The 15,090-nt window shown below is 42.6% G+C and overlaps 1 protein-coding gene across 1 annotated transcript; it reads left to right on the top strand.

The window, feature by feature from the left end:
• The first annotated feature begins 289 nt into the window (after positions 1-289).
• On the top strand, positions 290-14,507 carry LOC121198731 (neurexophilin-1). The gene is made up of 2 exons (XM_041063032.1): positions 290-346; positions 13,734-14,507. The coding sequence occupies exons 1-2, from the start codon at positions 290-292 to the stop codon at positions 14,505-14,507; spliced, it is 831 nt and encodes a 276-aa protein (XP_040918966.1).
• Positions 14,508-15,090: the final 583 nt, after the last annotated feature.

Raw genomic sequence — 15,090 nt, 5'->3', positions numbered from 1 at the left:
GGATTTCTCATACTGATTTGACTCAAACCCGGGATTGGTGAGAAAAAAAGAAAAAAACAAAAAGACAAAAAGAGGGACTCCAAGAGGTTTCCAGCGGTTTTTAGGTCTGTGGAAGCGGCACTTCAGTCTGCCTTGGACATGGGATCGTGTATCAGCCGAGAGGGATCCGGTGCAGGAAGAAGAGCATCCTCCTGAAGGAGGAAAAGCCCGTTTGAGGGACTTTTTTTTTTTTTTTTTTTTTGTATTTTTGCTACCGGGGAGGGGGGAGCTGTGGGTTTTACGCACCGGAATGATGCGTCCCAACCGCGGCTTCATCCTGCTCCTCCTCAACGGAACCGCTTGTTTGGTAAGAAAAGAGTGGGAGTGGGGAAAAGTCACACTATACTCTTTATGTATCTTGCTTCTGATTACCTTATATTACCCGTGTAAGGCTTCGTACCTGCGTCATGAGGTACGGTAAGGTGTCTGCACCCCGTTTGCACAAAAAAACTTCCAAACTCGCTGATGTACGACGACTAAAATTGTGTGGACAGACATGACTGAACGGTAACTGGTAGCTGAGGTGACACTGGTCAGGATGATAAATCACTAGTCGTTCAGGTCATTTATGCTTCTTGAAGAGATGCAGAGATAACCCACCGTGCTCTGTTCACTGCCTTCAGACGCATTTCTGCTGATGTGTGATGATTTTTTTCACTCACTTTTTAATTACCAAGACAATAACATTCACTTTGACCGCGCTCGGCACAGGTACGGCGGGTGCACCGTCACAATTCCCAGCGGACGCTCGTGTGGAAGCGTGCGAAGCGCACTGTGCCGCCGCTGTCCATCACCAGCCTGGATTACTCTGTGCGTATTTTAGAGCCACGTTAGAGTATTTAACCTGTCATTTATTCTATAACCTTTAAAGTATGTAGCTGCACGTGGAAGTAAGAATTATCACCTAAACAATTACACAAAAAGAGCACACGTGTTATAAATCAATGAAACTGCAGAAAGGTATACAACTCTCCACTTTTAGGGAAAGCCCTTTAAACAGGCAGGACAAACACTGCAGAAGCATTTTAGAAAATAATTTAAAAGCATTCTTCAGCTGAATATGTATGCAATGAATATATTTCATCAAAGCTTGGGTCAGTCTATCAAACAAAATCTATGTATAAACTGAAGAGAGTTTACGTGCATTGAATCAATTTTAAAAATCATTAAAAAAAAAAGGAAAGAACTCAGACACAACATGTTTGCTTATTTCTGGTTATATCATAACAATCATTTGCTACAAACAGTTGCACCATACAGTTGTAGGGTAATGGCCATGTGGCTGTGCTGTGTGGAGACCTACTGCAGGATCCATAAGACAAAGGGGGGACATAGTTTCATGTCTAAAGACGAGACAAGCAGGTGTTTTTCCTGAAGGATCTCACCTTTGTGTCCCATATGATTAAATACAGATTTTATACTGTGGGTGGGGAGATTATTTTAAAGCGAGAAAACGACCATTCTCTGTTCTCTGAGTGAGCTAATTAAAAAAATTAAGTAATATCTAAAAAATTCCAGTGTATATTTTACCTCAGTAAATCATGATGCCGTCCTAAGGACCCCACTGACCTGTAAGTACAGGATGTGTTACATGAACTGTTTCTGTCCAATGACATTACAGTCAAATTTGGATCACCCACTCCTCTATCCTCTACGCTTAGAGATTTATTAAAAAGCAGTCTTTAATGAGAAATCAGCTCTTGATTCACATGAGAAAACTTGAAAACATCCTTCTGCTCAGAAACCCCTGGGCAGAGTGTAGCTCACTCATTACAGGGCCCAGGAAATGAAGCAAGCTCCCAAAAAAAACATAAGTGCAGTGAAAATATTCAAGTGAGGCTCCGTGGCTGTTTGATGCACCCGTTTGTGTCGGCGTCTCCTCAAGGATGACCTTGTGGTTTTCGTATTGAGGTATTATTCAGGTGCTCGGAGTAATGGCTCTTTTGGCGATTTGAGGACTAACAGACAGTGGTTGTCAATGATTGAACACACACACAGATTTGTTTAGTGGAGAAAGAGCTGTTTCCACAGATCTGAGAGACGAGACCACACGCTGACTTAAAATATGGGGGATGAGCGCCTTTTCAGCCGTTGTATAACTAGATACAAGAGTGTGGGATAATAGGCTTAACAATCACTTCTGTGTTGTCTCGGTTCTGGGAGCATTTTGTGAGCTGCAGGGCTACAGCCCATTGTAACCCAGAAGGTCTGTGGCTAATGATAATGAAATTAATTGGGGCTTTTTTTAATTTATTTTTTTGTCCCCGTCTTAAGACCATGTATCTATGAAAAATGTACAAGACATCCCTCAGCAGGAGATCTTGGGTAATTCATTAGCCCCGTGACACTGATAAATTATGGAGCAATTAATAAATTAAGTAACTTTTTATTATGCAACAGAACCGTGATTAATAATCGTATAAGCCTACTATGCATTAAAAATTCGATTTGGATGATTTTCTGTTGTAATAGCTCCACGATTCTCAGACAGGCTTTAGATCTCGAGGGACCTTTTGCAAATGGTTAATAATATAGTTGACTATTAACACAAGGTGCCAGTCCAGTTGTTGTTTATGTGATGAATGATGTGTTTCAAATGTTAATTATTCTCTGTATTTGAATGTAGGGTTATGAATAATATAAACCATCTCAGTTGTATAATTGACTGCTTGAGAAATTATGTTTATTTTTGGCAGCGGTCTGAGTTATTTTTCATCTGACTCTCTGCAAACTGACTGGATTTGTTTCAGTCAGCTAAGTGGCTAATGTGCATATATCAAGAGAATAATCTGTGGAATATCTAGGAGAATAGTTTGATATCCAGTGTCCTTTCTATGTCCTTGTGATTAGCAGTCAGTTGCTGGCGGTGGCATGAATGCACTTTTTTTATTTTCTTGATTAATCATGTTGTCTTAAAAATATCAGAAAACAGTGACAAATGCTCGTCAGCCCACAGTGATGTATTCAAAGAGCTTTTCTTGTGTGACCAACAGTCCAACACCCAAAGATTTTCCGCTATCTGTGAAGTAAGGAGAAGAGAAGCAGGAATGTGTCACACCCATGAAGCTGGATGCATCAAATGTTTAGTATTTCTGCTTGAAAAATTACTTAAATCATCAATGATTATCATAATAGCTGCTGGTTATTTTTCTGTCTATCAGCTAATTGATTAATTGACTTACTGCTTCAGCTCTACTGTGAAAGGTACAGGCTTTGTAAGGACATGATTTGTCACTAAACAGATGCAGCAGATGCAATGTGAACTGAGCTCACACTGTAAGCAGAGGAAAGACAGGTGTTCATAGAAGATAAGTTGACACACTGGAAATAGACAGAGCTGGTACAGAGTGAAGCAAAGACTGAGGAAATGAGAGAAAATGAGAGGAGGTGTAGATAGAGTGCTAAAAAATGAACAAGTTAAACATCTGCCTCAAAGGTTTATACATCTCATTGACAGACATCACATATTCTTTCTTCCTTTTGAGCAAAAAAACAACAAAAAAAACCCATCCAAGTAAATATGAATTAATCCACATATAATTTCAGAGACTGTGCCTTAAACGTGCACAGCTCAAAGTTGACAATCTGAATCCCCAGACCGAATCTGGGAGGGGTGAGGTGAACAACGAGTGCTCTCTCCTCCTTCAGCCATCTGAATAACTACCAGTAGAAGAATGAAGTGCCATCAAACAGGCACTGAACATTGAACTCCACTGTTCCAGTGAACTGCAGACTCGCTCCCCTCTGCAGTTATTCCATAATCAGCCCACTTTTTGCAGAAATGGGATTTTACTCTTAATCGATGTGCCTGGTTAAGGTGTAATTTTAAATAAGGGCAATTTTTAAATGTATTTATAATTTTACTCACTCAGCACACAACGAGGAGACATAAATACTTGCGCTTTAGTACATGTGCACACCCACAAACAAGCTTATTTATTAAGGAATTCTGACCTTGTATGTGCTGAAACCTTCATGTGGTAAAGATCACTGGGGATGCAGGAGCTGTGCTCTTCATACATGCTCACGTTGAACTCACAAATGCTCTTTCACACAAGATTTTTCCGGAAGGGATGAGACTCAGTTAGCTTCTCTGTGGCAATGAGAGACAGGACCGCATTATACTCCCTGTGATTGCTTTCAGTACAGACACAGACACCGGCCATCATGCTTGATAACTGAATTTCACCTCTGTAGCCGAGCACAGAATATCACTTTTTGCAGACCGAATTTCAGCGAAGACATTCATACATATTCCAAGGTTTACGTGCCACACTGTTTTCTGTGTTGTAGGTCATTTCAAAATATAATATAATGAAAATATGACACTTGCATAAATTCACATTCACAAATTAGAATCTATTGCTGCTGTGTCTTTCATGTCTAAACTTTTACCGCCAACCTCCATTTGACTTTGCCATCAGCAAGGAAACACTTACTTATTTAACACGGCACATCAATTAAAAACAAATTATGTTCTTACACTGAAAGCTTCACAAAGCCCAAATCCCTTTCATAACAAAGAAGGGATTGTGATTAGGCTGTACACCACAGAGTACACACTTGAATTATAACAGAGCAGCACAACAACTGAGACAACAAAAGGCATTATATCGAAGCAAAACTGCCTGTAGTTTGCCTGGAACACCACAAGACAGCATGGTGCAACACTGCACAAACACACACGCTGTGCAAACCTGCAGATTTGTGTGTAAGGTTAAAAAGCAGAGGCTGTCAAACACTAATTCTAACCACACCAGACTTCTCTCTCCATTTTGGCCTGTCATAAAGTCTTAGATTCATGTTTCTTAGATACCTGTCCTCCTCGCAGGGTCGCTGACCTTGTCCGCCCAGATACATCCCTGGCTAAGCAGAAATACCACCTTAATCCTGAGAAAACAAATAGAAAAAAAACTCACTGTCTGATACAGCATATATTGCATGCCGAAAGAAGTGTGAGACAGGAGCAGCAGGGTGTATACGATTTTTTTCTTGCTCTCTTGAGTCTTACTCTTTGCCATCATTGTTGTAATTTGCATGTCGGAGCTCATAAGGTTATATACCATACTCCTCACGTCCCATACAGAAACGCCGGAAACACAAAACTCATCCATAATTGTCAAATTTCTATCATAAGGGAAGGTTTGGCTACAAAACCACAGTGGAAGCAGATGGAACAGTTTATCGTACTGATGACATCTGTCCAGTACTCCCCCCCCGTGAGTGCATGAAGGATCACAAAGGGGTGATTTGAGAGGGACAATTATCAGGTCATGGCATTTTCATCATCAGTGGCACAATAATAGGCACTTTCCCTTGTTGGCCATTCATCTAGGGGCCGGACAATTTTCTGTAGCAGCCCAACATCCCAATGTCACTTGTCACTAGTTTTATGAATTCAGTTTATAGATTGTTACTTCAAAAACACTCAGCTTCACTGCATTTTCATGAACTTCGAATACCCATTTCAGAATCTGTAAGTCTGTTGTCACTAACTTAGTAAACCTTTCCCGGAGCATTCTTGAAAAATTGTTCGGTGATGATTGTTGTTCATGATCCTTAAATATCCTTAAATTTGAAGCTTCATAGCTTTTCTGGTTCTGCCAGCACATCTGTTGCGCTTGTGTTATTCTTTCCTCCTTTTATCATTTTACTTGGACTTTTTGCACCATTTTCTATTTTCTACTGTTCAAATACAACAATGAGAAATCACAAAAACAATATATAAACATGAAGAAGCGGTGGATGAGCAGGGCTGCTGGTGTTATAATGGATAACCTCTGTAGCTTCCTGCCTGTTGTGTAAAACAGCTTGAGTTATGCACAGCCACAGCGTGAATGACCCGCAGAGGTGCACCTCTTCCCTCCTGACCACCCGCTGAGGAGCCCAGTGAAAGGCTGCAGCTCCCCTCCTCCGTCAGGCTCCCAGTAGCCCCTCAGCACAGACAGGCAGAGAGAGAGAGAGACGGAGAGAAAGCACGCTCCCTGACACACTGACAGCCCTTCATAGTGAAGCGCTGAGCTGTCCTGAGACAGAATACGTTGCCTGCTCAAAAACAGCACAATTTACTGTGGCATTGCTCTCTGGGAGACTGCAGGGGAGACAGAGAAGACCCTACAATAATATCTGTAGGTTTGTCTGCTGGTTCGGGTAGTGAAGGGTGGATTACAGTGCACAGCTTAAAGAAAAACGACTCGTAGCCTTGGGTAGAATGAGTAGGTGTGACTCCCAGGAGATCCAGATGAAGATGCGTTTGACTTGTACACGGAGGAATAACTAAGAATCGGAAAATCCATAAGAAGTTTTAGTTTCAGAGAGCTTTTGCTAGTAAACGTTGCTTTACTTCACTGGGAAAGTGCAAACTGTAATGGAAAGTGTCAATATAGAATAAGATTTTCATTGTTTCATCCAAACAAAAATCAGAAAAGGCAATGTGGGACCAGGGGACATGGGTTTATTTGAAGGGGGAACACCAGGCCATCCGAGCTGTTAAACGCTGAAGGAAGCCGAAGCTTCTCTGATGCCGCAGGCTCTGAGCTTCACGCTGACCTCATCGTGGTGTGACTGGATACGCTGTATACCACACCAGAATGAGACCGGGGGAGCCATTTATATTCTCAATTCTCTCACAATCTGTAAACAGTCTGTCCTGCATGAATGAACAGTGTGCAGTGTGCAGTTCACCAGCATGCTGCCCAGTGACGGTACAGTGATTTTCAGGGTCAGAGACAGACATGTCCAGACAAGGCTCACTGAGGGTCTTTATGGGGGTTTCCAATTAAAGCAAGCAGCACAGCCACAAGGATCAGAGAATGTGGTTGAGCTTGAAAGAAGAGCGTTTTAAGTACAATGAATGGATAATAGGAACAGTTTTGCAGACCAAAGTGATTTCTGAATTGAATTGAATTGAGAATGTATTGCTGTAGAATATAGGACAGCAGTGACCAGCAATTATTTTCTCCTTTATTTCTCCAGGAAACGTCAATTTGAGCAGTGATGCACTTATCCATGCCCCACTTCACAATGACCCTGTTAGGAGCTGTAGTGTTCTCCATTTGGCAGAGGTTTGCTGACATAAAGCAAAAAAAAAAAAAAATAGATTGTCTGCAAAAAAAAAAAAAAAAAAAAAAAGACTGAACATAAATCATTTTCTATGCATCTTCTTCTGTAGTTAAGGTCTGGTTAGGTTTAGGCAGCTGGAGCTACTCGGGAAAGATTGTATCCATGATTGAAAGAAACCAGCAGTGGCTGTTACTCGTACTGGTACGCAAAGGTTATTTTAAGAGTTTGAACAATACCATTTCTCTTGCGACTTCTCCAGATTGTGACAAATCCATTTGAGATGCACTGCAGTTCACACCTGTTGTCGGGATGCGTATCAAATGTCTCACAAGTAAGCACTTGTGATCAGATTTCACTCTGTTTAAGGCTGCTGCTGCTGGACAGAAAAATAGTTGGACTTCAGCTAGTTAAGCAGTTTGGTGCTTCACTGAGTTCTGTGGCACATGCAAATAAACCGTGTTTTGAAGGTTTCTAGTCACATTTGCGTGCGACCTGTAAAGCTAAACAGAGCTTCAAAGCTGTCAGGGGCACATTCATGTTCATACAAATGTGGACACATGTGGCACGCCTTTAGATGCGACTGAAGTCACCCAGTGCATTACAGGTGCAGCTACAGCTGTATTTAGAGCTGTCCGCTAATGATCAGATCCCAGGATTCAGGGCCTTTCAGTGCTACTGTAAGTGTGAATGGAGCCCATTCACACAGTCACACACATTCCCAGCTGGGAGCTGCATCGTTAAAACCAAGGTCTGATTTGGCCACTTAGCACCTTCGCTGAAGCAATTTACCTGCCTTGCTCAAGAGCATATGAATGAACAAGGATTTATTCATTTGTTTTTGTTTTTTTTCTGGGGATTCAAATTAGTAACTGTTCTGGTATTAGTGCTTTTAAGCTCCTGGACAGGTGTTCAAAATCCAACAGAAAGACAGGTGCATTAAGTCAGACAACAACCCTTGATAAATTGGCATTAAGTTGAAAGTTTTCATTCGTGAACCTCCATGAGACGAGTGTAGAGTCTTTCCAGCTTTGACAAGACAGGTGTGGATACTGTAGCAGCAGCAGCTTTAATCAGCTCTGTCCCATCAGCCCATGCTTCGCTCCCGGCTCCCTGGGGAGAAACTGGGGAGAGCCTGTCCCCTGCTACTCCTCTCCACCGTCCTCGCACCGCCAACTTGTCGATATCTTATAATGTAAAAATTTGATAGCCAATTCAGAGCCTGGCTTCTCTCAGAGCATACAAAATGAGCCCAAACCCACTGGGACCATACAACTGAACCCATCCAAAATGAGTTGGGAAAGAGGGCGGAGGATGCAGAAAGAAAGAAATGATCGGAAAAGAATGTAGAATAAAAGGATTCATTGTAGTGAGTTTGTTCACCCACTGCAGATCTAAGCTCCACTGACCCCCCGAGAAGCCGGAGTAAATTATTCATTAAGAGTCAAATGGCTTGTTTCTTGTGAAATTACCTTTTTTCTCCCTCACCTCTTCTTGGATCTACACTAGCCAGAAGAATAATTAGTTATAAGGGCAGAGCCATTTTCAGACTTTAATCATGTAACAGAGAAGTCTCCTGCAGAGAACATATTAGATCTGGAGATGGAGAGAGGAGACAGAGGAGGAAAAAAAAAAAAATAAAGCATTGACGAACACTTAAGAAATCTGAGCTGCCTGGGTCTGTAATTAAAAATTGATGTCATATTAGAGATGAAGATTTCAACTCAACAGCTAGACGAAAATGGAGTGCTTATTGAACTTGTCAGCTCCCCAGGACAAGCACATGCTTTCAGCCCTGCTGGGTGGCTCAGGCATATTCTGAGTCAATCAATCAATCAATCAATTTACTTTACTCCATATCATGCATCCATAAAAATAAAAACTCACGACTCACATTGTAGCAAAGACATATAAAGACATATTTGACCTTTTAAGTCAATAAGGCTAAGTCACCTATTTACAGGTGCAGCAGATAAGGACCAACATCATCATTCATTTGGAGTTTGTGTCCACTTGATGAAAATGAATCCGATATTATCTCTTCTTTTAACTCTCTTTTGGTCTCCTCCAATTCTTGAGGGAAATATCTGCCTCTTTAGCTGCCAAACGCTTCAGCTCGTCACTGACATTGTCTGTGTGCCGTTTGGTGCTGAGCAGGTACTGTAGAGTGGGGTTTTTTTAGAGCTGATTGTCTGAAAACAGCTGCCTGCTGCGGCCACACACTGCACTGCGAGGTTCGTGAGGGTGAACCAGAGCAATACATTTGCATGACCTGAAACCAAAACAATGGGCTAAAAGATGCTAAAATGCTTCAGATTCATTACAGTCACTTTTATGAATGAATTGTTTTATCTATAAAGCAGATCAGAAAAATACCAAAAACAATTCCTGTGGCAATGTTCTAAAGCCCAGTGTGATGGTTTCAAATTGCTGGTTCTATCCAACCAACTGTGAAAAAAAACAACAATTTTCTACTTACAATGACACAAAACAGGCAAAAACAGCATCTCCTCCGGCTGGGAAAGGTGAGATGAGAGAATTTAACATTTTTGCTAGAAAAATGACAACACTGGCATTTGTGTATTTTTCAGGAAATCATCGAGTTAAGTCTGAATGTGTAAACTGAAGTGCAATTCTATTTTTGGAACAATATCCTGCTTCTGTTGAAACACTGCTCTGTCACCAGTCCCCTGCTTCTATGAGAGTTACAGCACAGATTTCATTTAAGTGGCTCCCTGATCTATGTGCTATAATATGGCAGTGGTGTGCCTCCGTCACCGGGAGAAGGGGGTTAAAACGCTGTACCTGTCACTGTAACAGGCTGATTATTGCCTGTGGAGCTGGCAGGCTTGTGAGGATCGCTCCCCTCCCCGCACTCCCTGCTGGGAGAGAGTCCTGGGGCCTGTGCTCACTGAGGCTGAATGACTCACAATTACCACAGCCACAGAGCCTGCAGCCACCTCCCATCCTCTCCAGCCGTTTCACTGACTCACTTAGCGCACATGACAAATGACAAAATCACCCCGAACCTCCGCCCCCTCACTAAGACCTGATTGCCCGGCGCCCACACTTTGCCTACAGTACTTAAAGCTGGGATACATCTTGCCAAGCTTCATGAAACAAAACAAACTTGGACTGAGAGAAACTTGTTCTGGCCTTTCAAAGCAACATTTTACTGTGTTACACTATGTAGATTGTTCAAATTGCACATAATATGACCCCAAGAACAGTAAACCTTTGACAGCACAGCTGCAGCCCGGGAAATACTCTGCTGTTGCAGATTTTTTTTAACTCATCAAAACACTTCTTTTAGTGTCATGACACTGATCAGTGAAAAAAAAAAATAGACAGTATTTGTGGTGCATCATCAAAGGATGACTCCTTTGACTGTATTTTAAATATGAAAGAAAGGGAGTGATGTGAATACCCAAAGCAGACAACATTAGTGCTTCGCTCCTAACAAAACAGTGTCAGGGTACGCATGCTAAAATGTGAAAAAATCCCACTAATGTGAAGCAATGCATTGATCCTTTGGCAGCGTGAAAACAACAGTGAACTCTGAGGTTATTTTACACCATTTCATCCTGCTTACACTGCATGAGTCAAAGTTGGAAGCGTGCTGATAGTTAAATCTTACACCTCATATACTCCCCTAGTTAAACGCAGAGGCGAGAGAGTTGTAGCAGTGTGCAGTTTTTCCAGAATGGAGTGGAAGGGTAGTGCTTGCTGTAATATGTAATGATGAAAAAACGTGTTATGCGCTGCTGTACAATGTGTGACCTCAGCGACCTTAGAGATGCATCGTCGACCAGATCTCCTAATGTTTGAAAGCATGCAAAGAGAAGGTGAAACCCCAAACGACAGGCCACGTATCAGAACATTTACCCCAAAAAATGAAAGCACAATTGAATTTAACGAGTTTGATGGTTTGATGGTGGTTTGGACAGATGCACAGTATGTTTTCTCTTACTGCGGTAATCACTGCACCTCTGGTTCCTTTTTTTTTTTTCTCTCTCTCTCTCACTTTTTTCAGAGCCATATTAAGCTCATTCTAACATTTGTCTTTGACAATGATGCTGCACCCTGAATCTGACACCTCCAGTGGTGCCAGACACTTAAATCTTCTGTTCAACAATAGCACAATGCTCACTTCATCTCTTCTCCTGCAGCCTGGCCTCTCAGGCTCTCTAATGAAGACTGTGCAAGAGAGGGAGGATGCCTTGCTCTATAAGCTACAACAAAGCATTCTGCAATATGTGTTTGCTCAGATACGAGTGTTGGCACCATCAGAGAGTCACTCTAGACAAGCGACAGAGCTTGCAAAATGATCAGGATCTCAAAAGCAAGGGACAGTTTCAGAGAAATAAAGAATGACATATTTTTCAAGAACCCTAAAGGGCTTTTTGTAGGACACCACAGGGGCTGTTAAGTGCTATCTGGGGAGGTGGGCAGAGTGCTACCCCCTGAGCCCAGCAGCCACCGGCTCATTGGAGAAGAGAAATCAAACACAAACTAGCCCTTCAATAGGAGCCATGGGGAATGATGTATTTGTCATTGAAGTCATCCTGCCTGGCCCCAACTCCTCCTCTCCCCCCTCCCCTCTGGAAAACAACGATACATTTGAAAAGATTAAAATAAACATGTCTTCAGCTCTTCCAAATTTTTGGTCTTTATTAATAAGATTAATGATAATTGGGAATCTCGAAGAAGCGACCAGAACGATGTGATTCAAGAGGAATGAGTCCTTGTCAGGGCTGCTATGGGCCCCTGTGGGGAGGCCGAGGGATCTGAGCAGCAGTATAGCAAAGCAGCAGACAGGTAACTAGAGGAGATGGTGTCTGGCCTCTAACGCCCCCCTGGGAATAAGGCCAGATTAAGGGAAGAGGGGAGCCCTCTCATCTGAGTCCAAACACCAGACCACAACCACATCAGCGGGAATCCTCGCAAGGCAGTTGAAATGCGATACACGTTGTTATGAAAGGAAATACATGTTTTTAGAGAGACAGAAAATCAATATCGCTGACTGACTGCGGTGCAAGTGAACAAATCTGAGCGAGCTTGAAAAACCTGCATAAAATGGAATAAAAATGAGTCAGACTTAATAATCCTGACTAAGCCGGTATAAGGAAGCCCTGGCAGTCAAGACAGTAGATGGATCAGAGCACAGACAGGGATGCATGCATTATGCATCATTGTAAAATCTCTCCGGGTAGAGCACACACACACACACACACACACACACACACACACACACACACTTACACACACACAAACTTACCCCACCGTTTGCATTTGCATCACTTATTGTTCTCGTTTACCACAACTCAAAAATTCACAAACAATGTGTGTGTGTGTGTGTGTTCTGTGCTGCCAAATTCAAAGGACATAATAATGCTGGATACTTTCATGGCACATTAGACAAACGCTACCTGTTAATAGATCATTACAGTTGAATAATCACCCATTACTTTGCTCTCACATTCACAAACTCTTCACAAAGCTACTGCTGAGCCCAGCAGCACTATCTTATCTCCCTCACACCTCTTCCCCTCCCCTCAGTTGATGTTAACATTTGACAGCTTTGTGAGTGTGCCGATATAGATTTTTGCTTTAATTAAAACACTGGAAATCTTAATTGGACATTACACATCTTCGTCCCATACCCCCCATACCCCCCACCCCACCCCACGCCTGCCCACCTTCCCTTCCTCAAACACTTTGATCCTCCAACCAAATCTTCCGAGGCAATAATAGTTTCCCCTGTACTCAGACTCACACTGCAGTGCTTAAGAAGCAAAAAGCTCACTTTAAAACAGAAAACACAGCTTACTCTACTTTCCGCTCAGAGTGTGTTCCTTTAAGATTTTATATAAGAGCAATTTCTCTTCAGTTGCATAGATGATCTTCAAATGACCTTTCCTGACTTTGTTCCAGTGAAAATGAGATTGTTTGAGAGGGAAATATTAAAATAGCTCCTTCGATGAAGTTTTGACAATGTAGAAATGAGTGTTTTTTTTAATGGCGCTCACGAATCCTGCTCCTTTTGGTGCATCCGGACAATTTATCAGTGCATAAATCAACCTCCGACCTCTGCTGTCAGAGACACCACACACTAGAAAGCATTCCTTAATGGCAGAGCTTTATTATTTTACAGGATTACAGCCTTTGTAGAAAATTGTCCACCCTCACAAATATTGATTAAACTGCCCAAGACCACAGGATCAACACACTTTATGTGAATTCAGTTTTGGTGTGGATTTTCTGTTTGAATCTGTTCTTTGATCCCTCTGGCCTCACCAGTAGCTCAGAGGAGGCATATGAGCCCATTACAAGTGAGCTTAGGGAATTATATCGGCTCTGTGAAAACTAGACATAAAGGAGTATTTTCTCTCGCAGCTGAAGTAAACAAAGGAACGTAATAATAGCAATACCTGCAAAATTTCAACCACTTATTTATATATATAACATTGATAGAATGTCACGGTTACTACCACTGGAGGTATGAACTGTAAATTAAGTATCGATTAAACCTTTAATTTGTTTTCTGTCCACGTTTCTTTCTACCTTGCTAATAACTGTTTACTTTCTTTCTTTATTTTCTTCTTCGATCACCTCCTCAAACCTCCCCTTTCCAGGTGGCCCTGGGTCAAGAAGATGACTCCTCCAGCCCCAAGAGCTCTTCAGACGACTCCTCTAAGACGGTGGGCCTCCTAAGCGGGCAGGCCCCCCTCTCGCCCCTGAGCCGCTGGATGCTTCACAGTAAGAGCAGGGCTGCTAATGACACCTCTCTGGAGATGCCCTACCGCTCACCGGTCCCTTTCTCCAAGCAGGAATTTTCTAAACAGGAGTTCTGGGAGATGTTGGGCAGCGACCTGCTCAAGCCCGACGCCTCCAGCTCCAGGGTTAAACGCCGGCCCATTGTTAAGACCGGCAAGTTCAAGAAGATGTTTGGCTGGGGTGACTTCTATTCCAATATCAAGACGGTGAGGCTTAACCTGCTGATCACCGGCAAGATTGTGGATCATGGTAACGGCACGTTCAGCGTCTACTTCCGCCACAACTCCACAGGCCAGGGCAACATCTCAGTCAGCCTGGTGCCACCTGTCAAGGCGGTTGAGTTTGACCTGGAGCGTCAGAGCGTGGTCTACCCCAAGGACTCCAAGATCTTCAACTGCCGTGTGGACTATGAGAAGGTGGATCGCAGCAAGCGCACCTCGCTGTGCAACTATGACCCGTCCAAGACCTGCTTCCAGGAGCAGATTCAGAGTCATGTATCCTGGATTTGCTCCAAGCCTTTCAAGGTCATCTGTATCTACATATCCTTCTACAGTACGGACTACCGCCTGGTGCAGAAGGTTTGCCCGGACTACAACTACCATAACGAGATGCCCTACCTGCCCTCGGGTTAGAGGACTTGTAGGGGGGAGGAGAGGTGGGAGGGGAGAGGATAAGGGGGGTGAGTAGGCGTTACTGCAACACATGAGGAGGAAACCAGGGCTGTGAATCGTCCTTAATGCCATTGTGGCAGAGAGACATCTTAAAAAAAAACCCCTCTCTGTAGCCTGACTATTGCAAGATGTAAAAACATATATGCAAAACATAAACTACAGTATGCAGATAATGAGGCATTGGGAATGCTTAACTGCAGCATTCATTAACTGGACTGGTAGTGAAAATCAATTACCACCAACACGCACATTCTTACCTCAATCCAGTTTCTAAATGCCAACTTCTCGCCAGCTATTTCTCTCTTCCATTAAGTCATTTGTGAATGTTGTCTGAATGTCCTTTTAATCACCCTTTACAATATTACTCTTTTGCAAAGAGGCACAAGGCAGTATTTTCAGTGAAAGTGCGCATTTAAATGCTGTGATACATTTCACTGGAGAGTTGCATAAAAATTCAGACTTTATTTCAAACATCATACAGTGTTTAACACCGTACACTGTAAAGAAACTGTCATTATTTCAAATTTACCAGAGGGAACATTGT

Source organism: Toxotes jaculatrix, chromosome 18 (assembly GCF_017976425.1).
Source record: "Toxotes jaculatrix isolate fToxJac2 chromosome 18, fToxJac2.pri, whole genome shotgun sequence".
Classification (NCBI taxonomy): Eukaryota; Metazoa; Chordata; class Actinopteri; family Toxotidae; genus Toxotes; species Toxotes jaculatrix.
This window is presented reverse-complemented; position numbering and strand designations above follow the sequence as displayed.

Bases quoted from the DNA above. Each gene is read 5' to 3' on its own strand.
- LOC121198731 (XM_041063032.1), top strand. From the start codon at position 290: ATGATGCGTCCCAACCGCGGCTTCATCCTGCTCCTCCTCAACGGAACC. The intron at 347-13,733 runs GTAAGAAAAGAG...TCCCCTTTCCAG, and splicing joins TCAACGGAACCGCTTGTTTG to GTGGCCCTGGGTCAAGAAGA.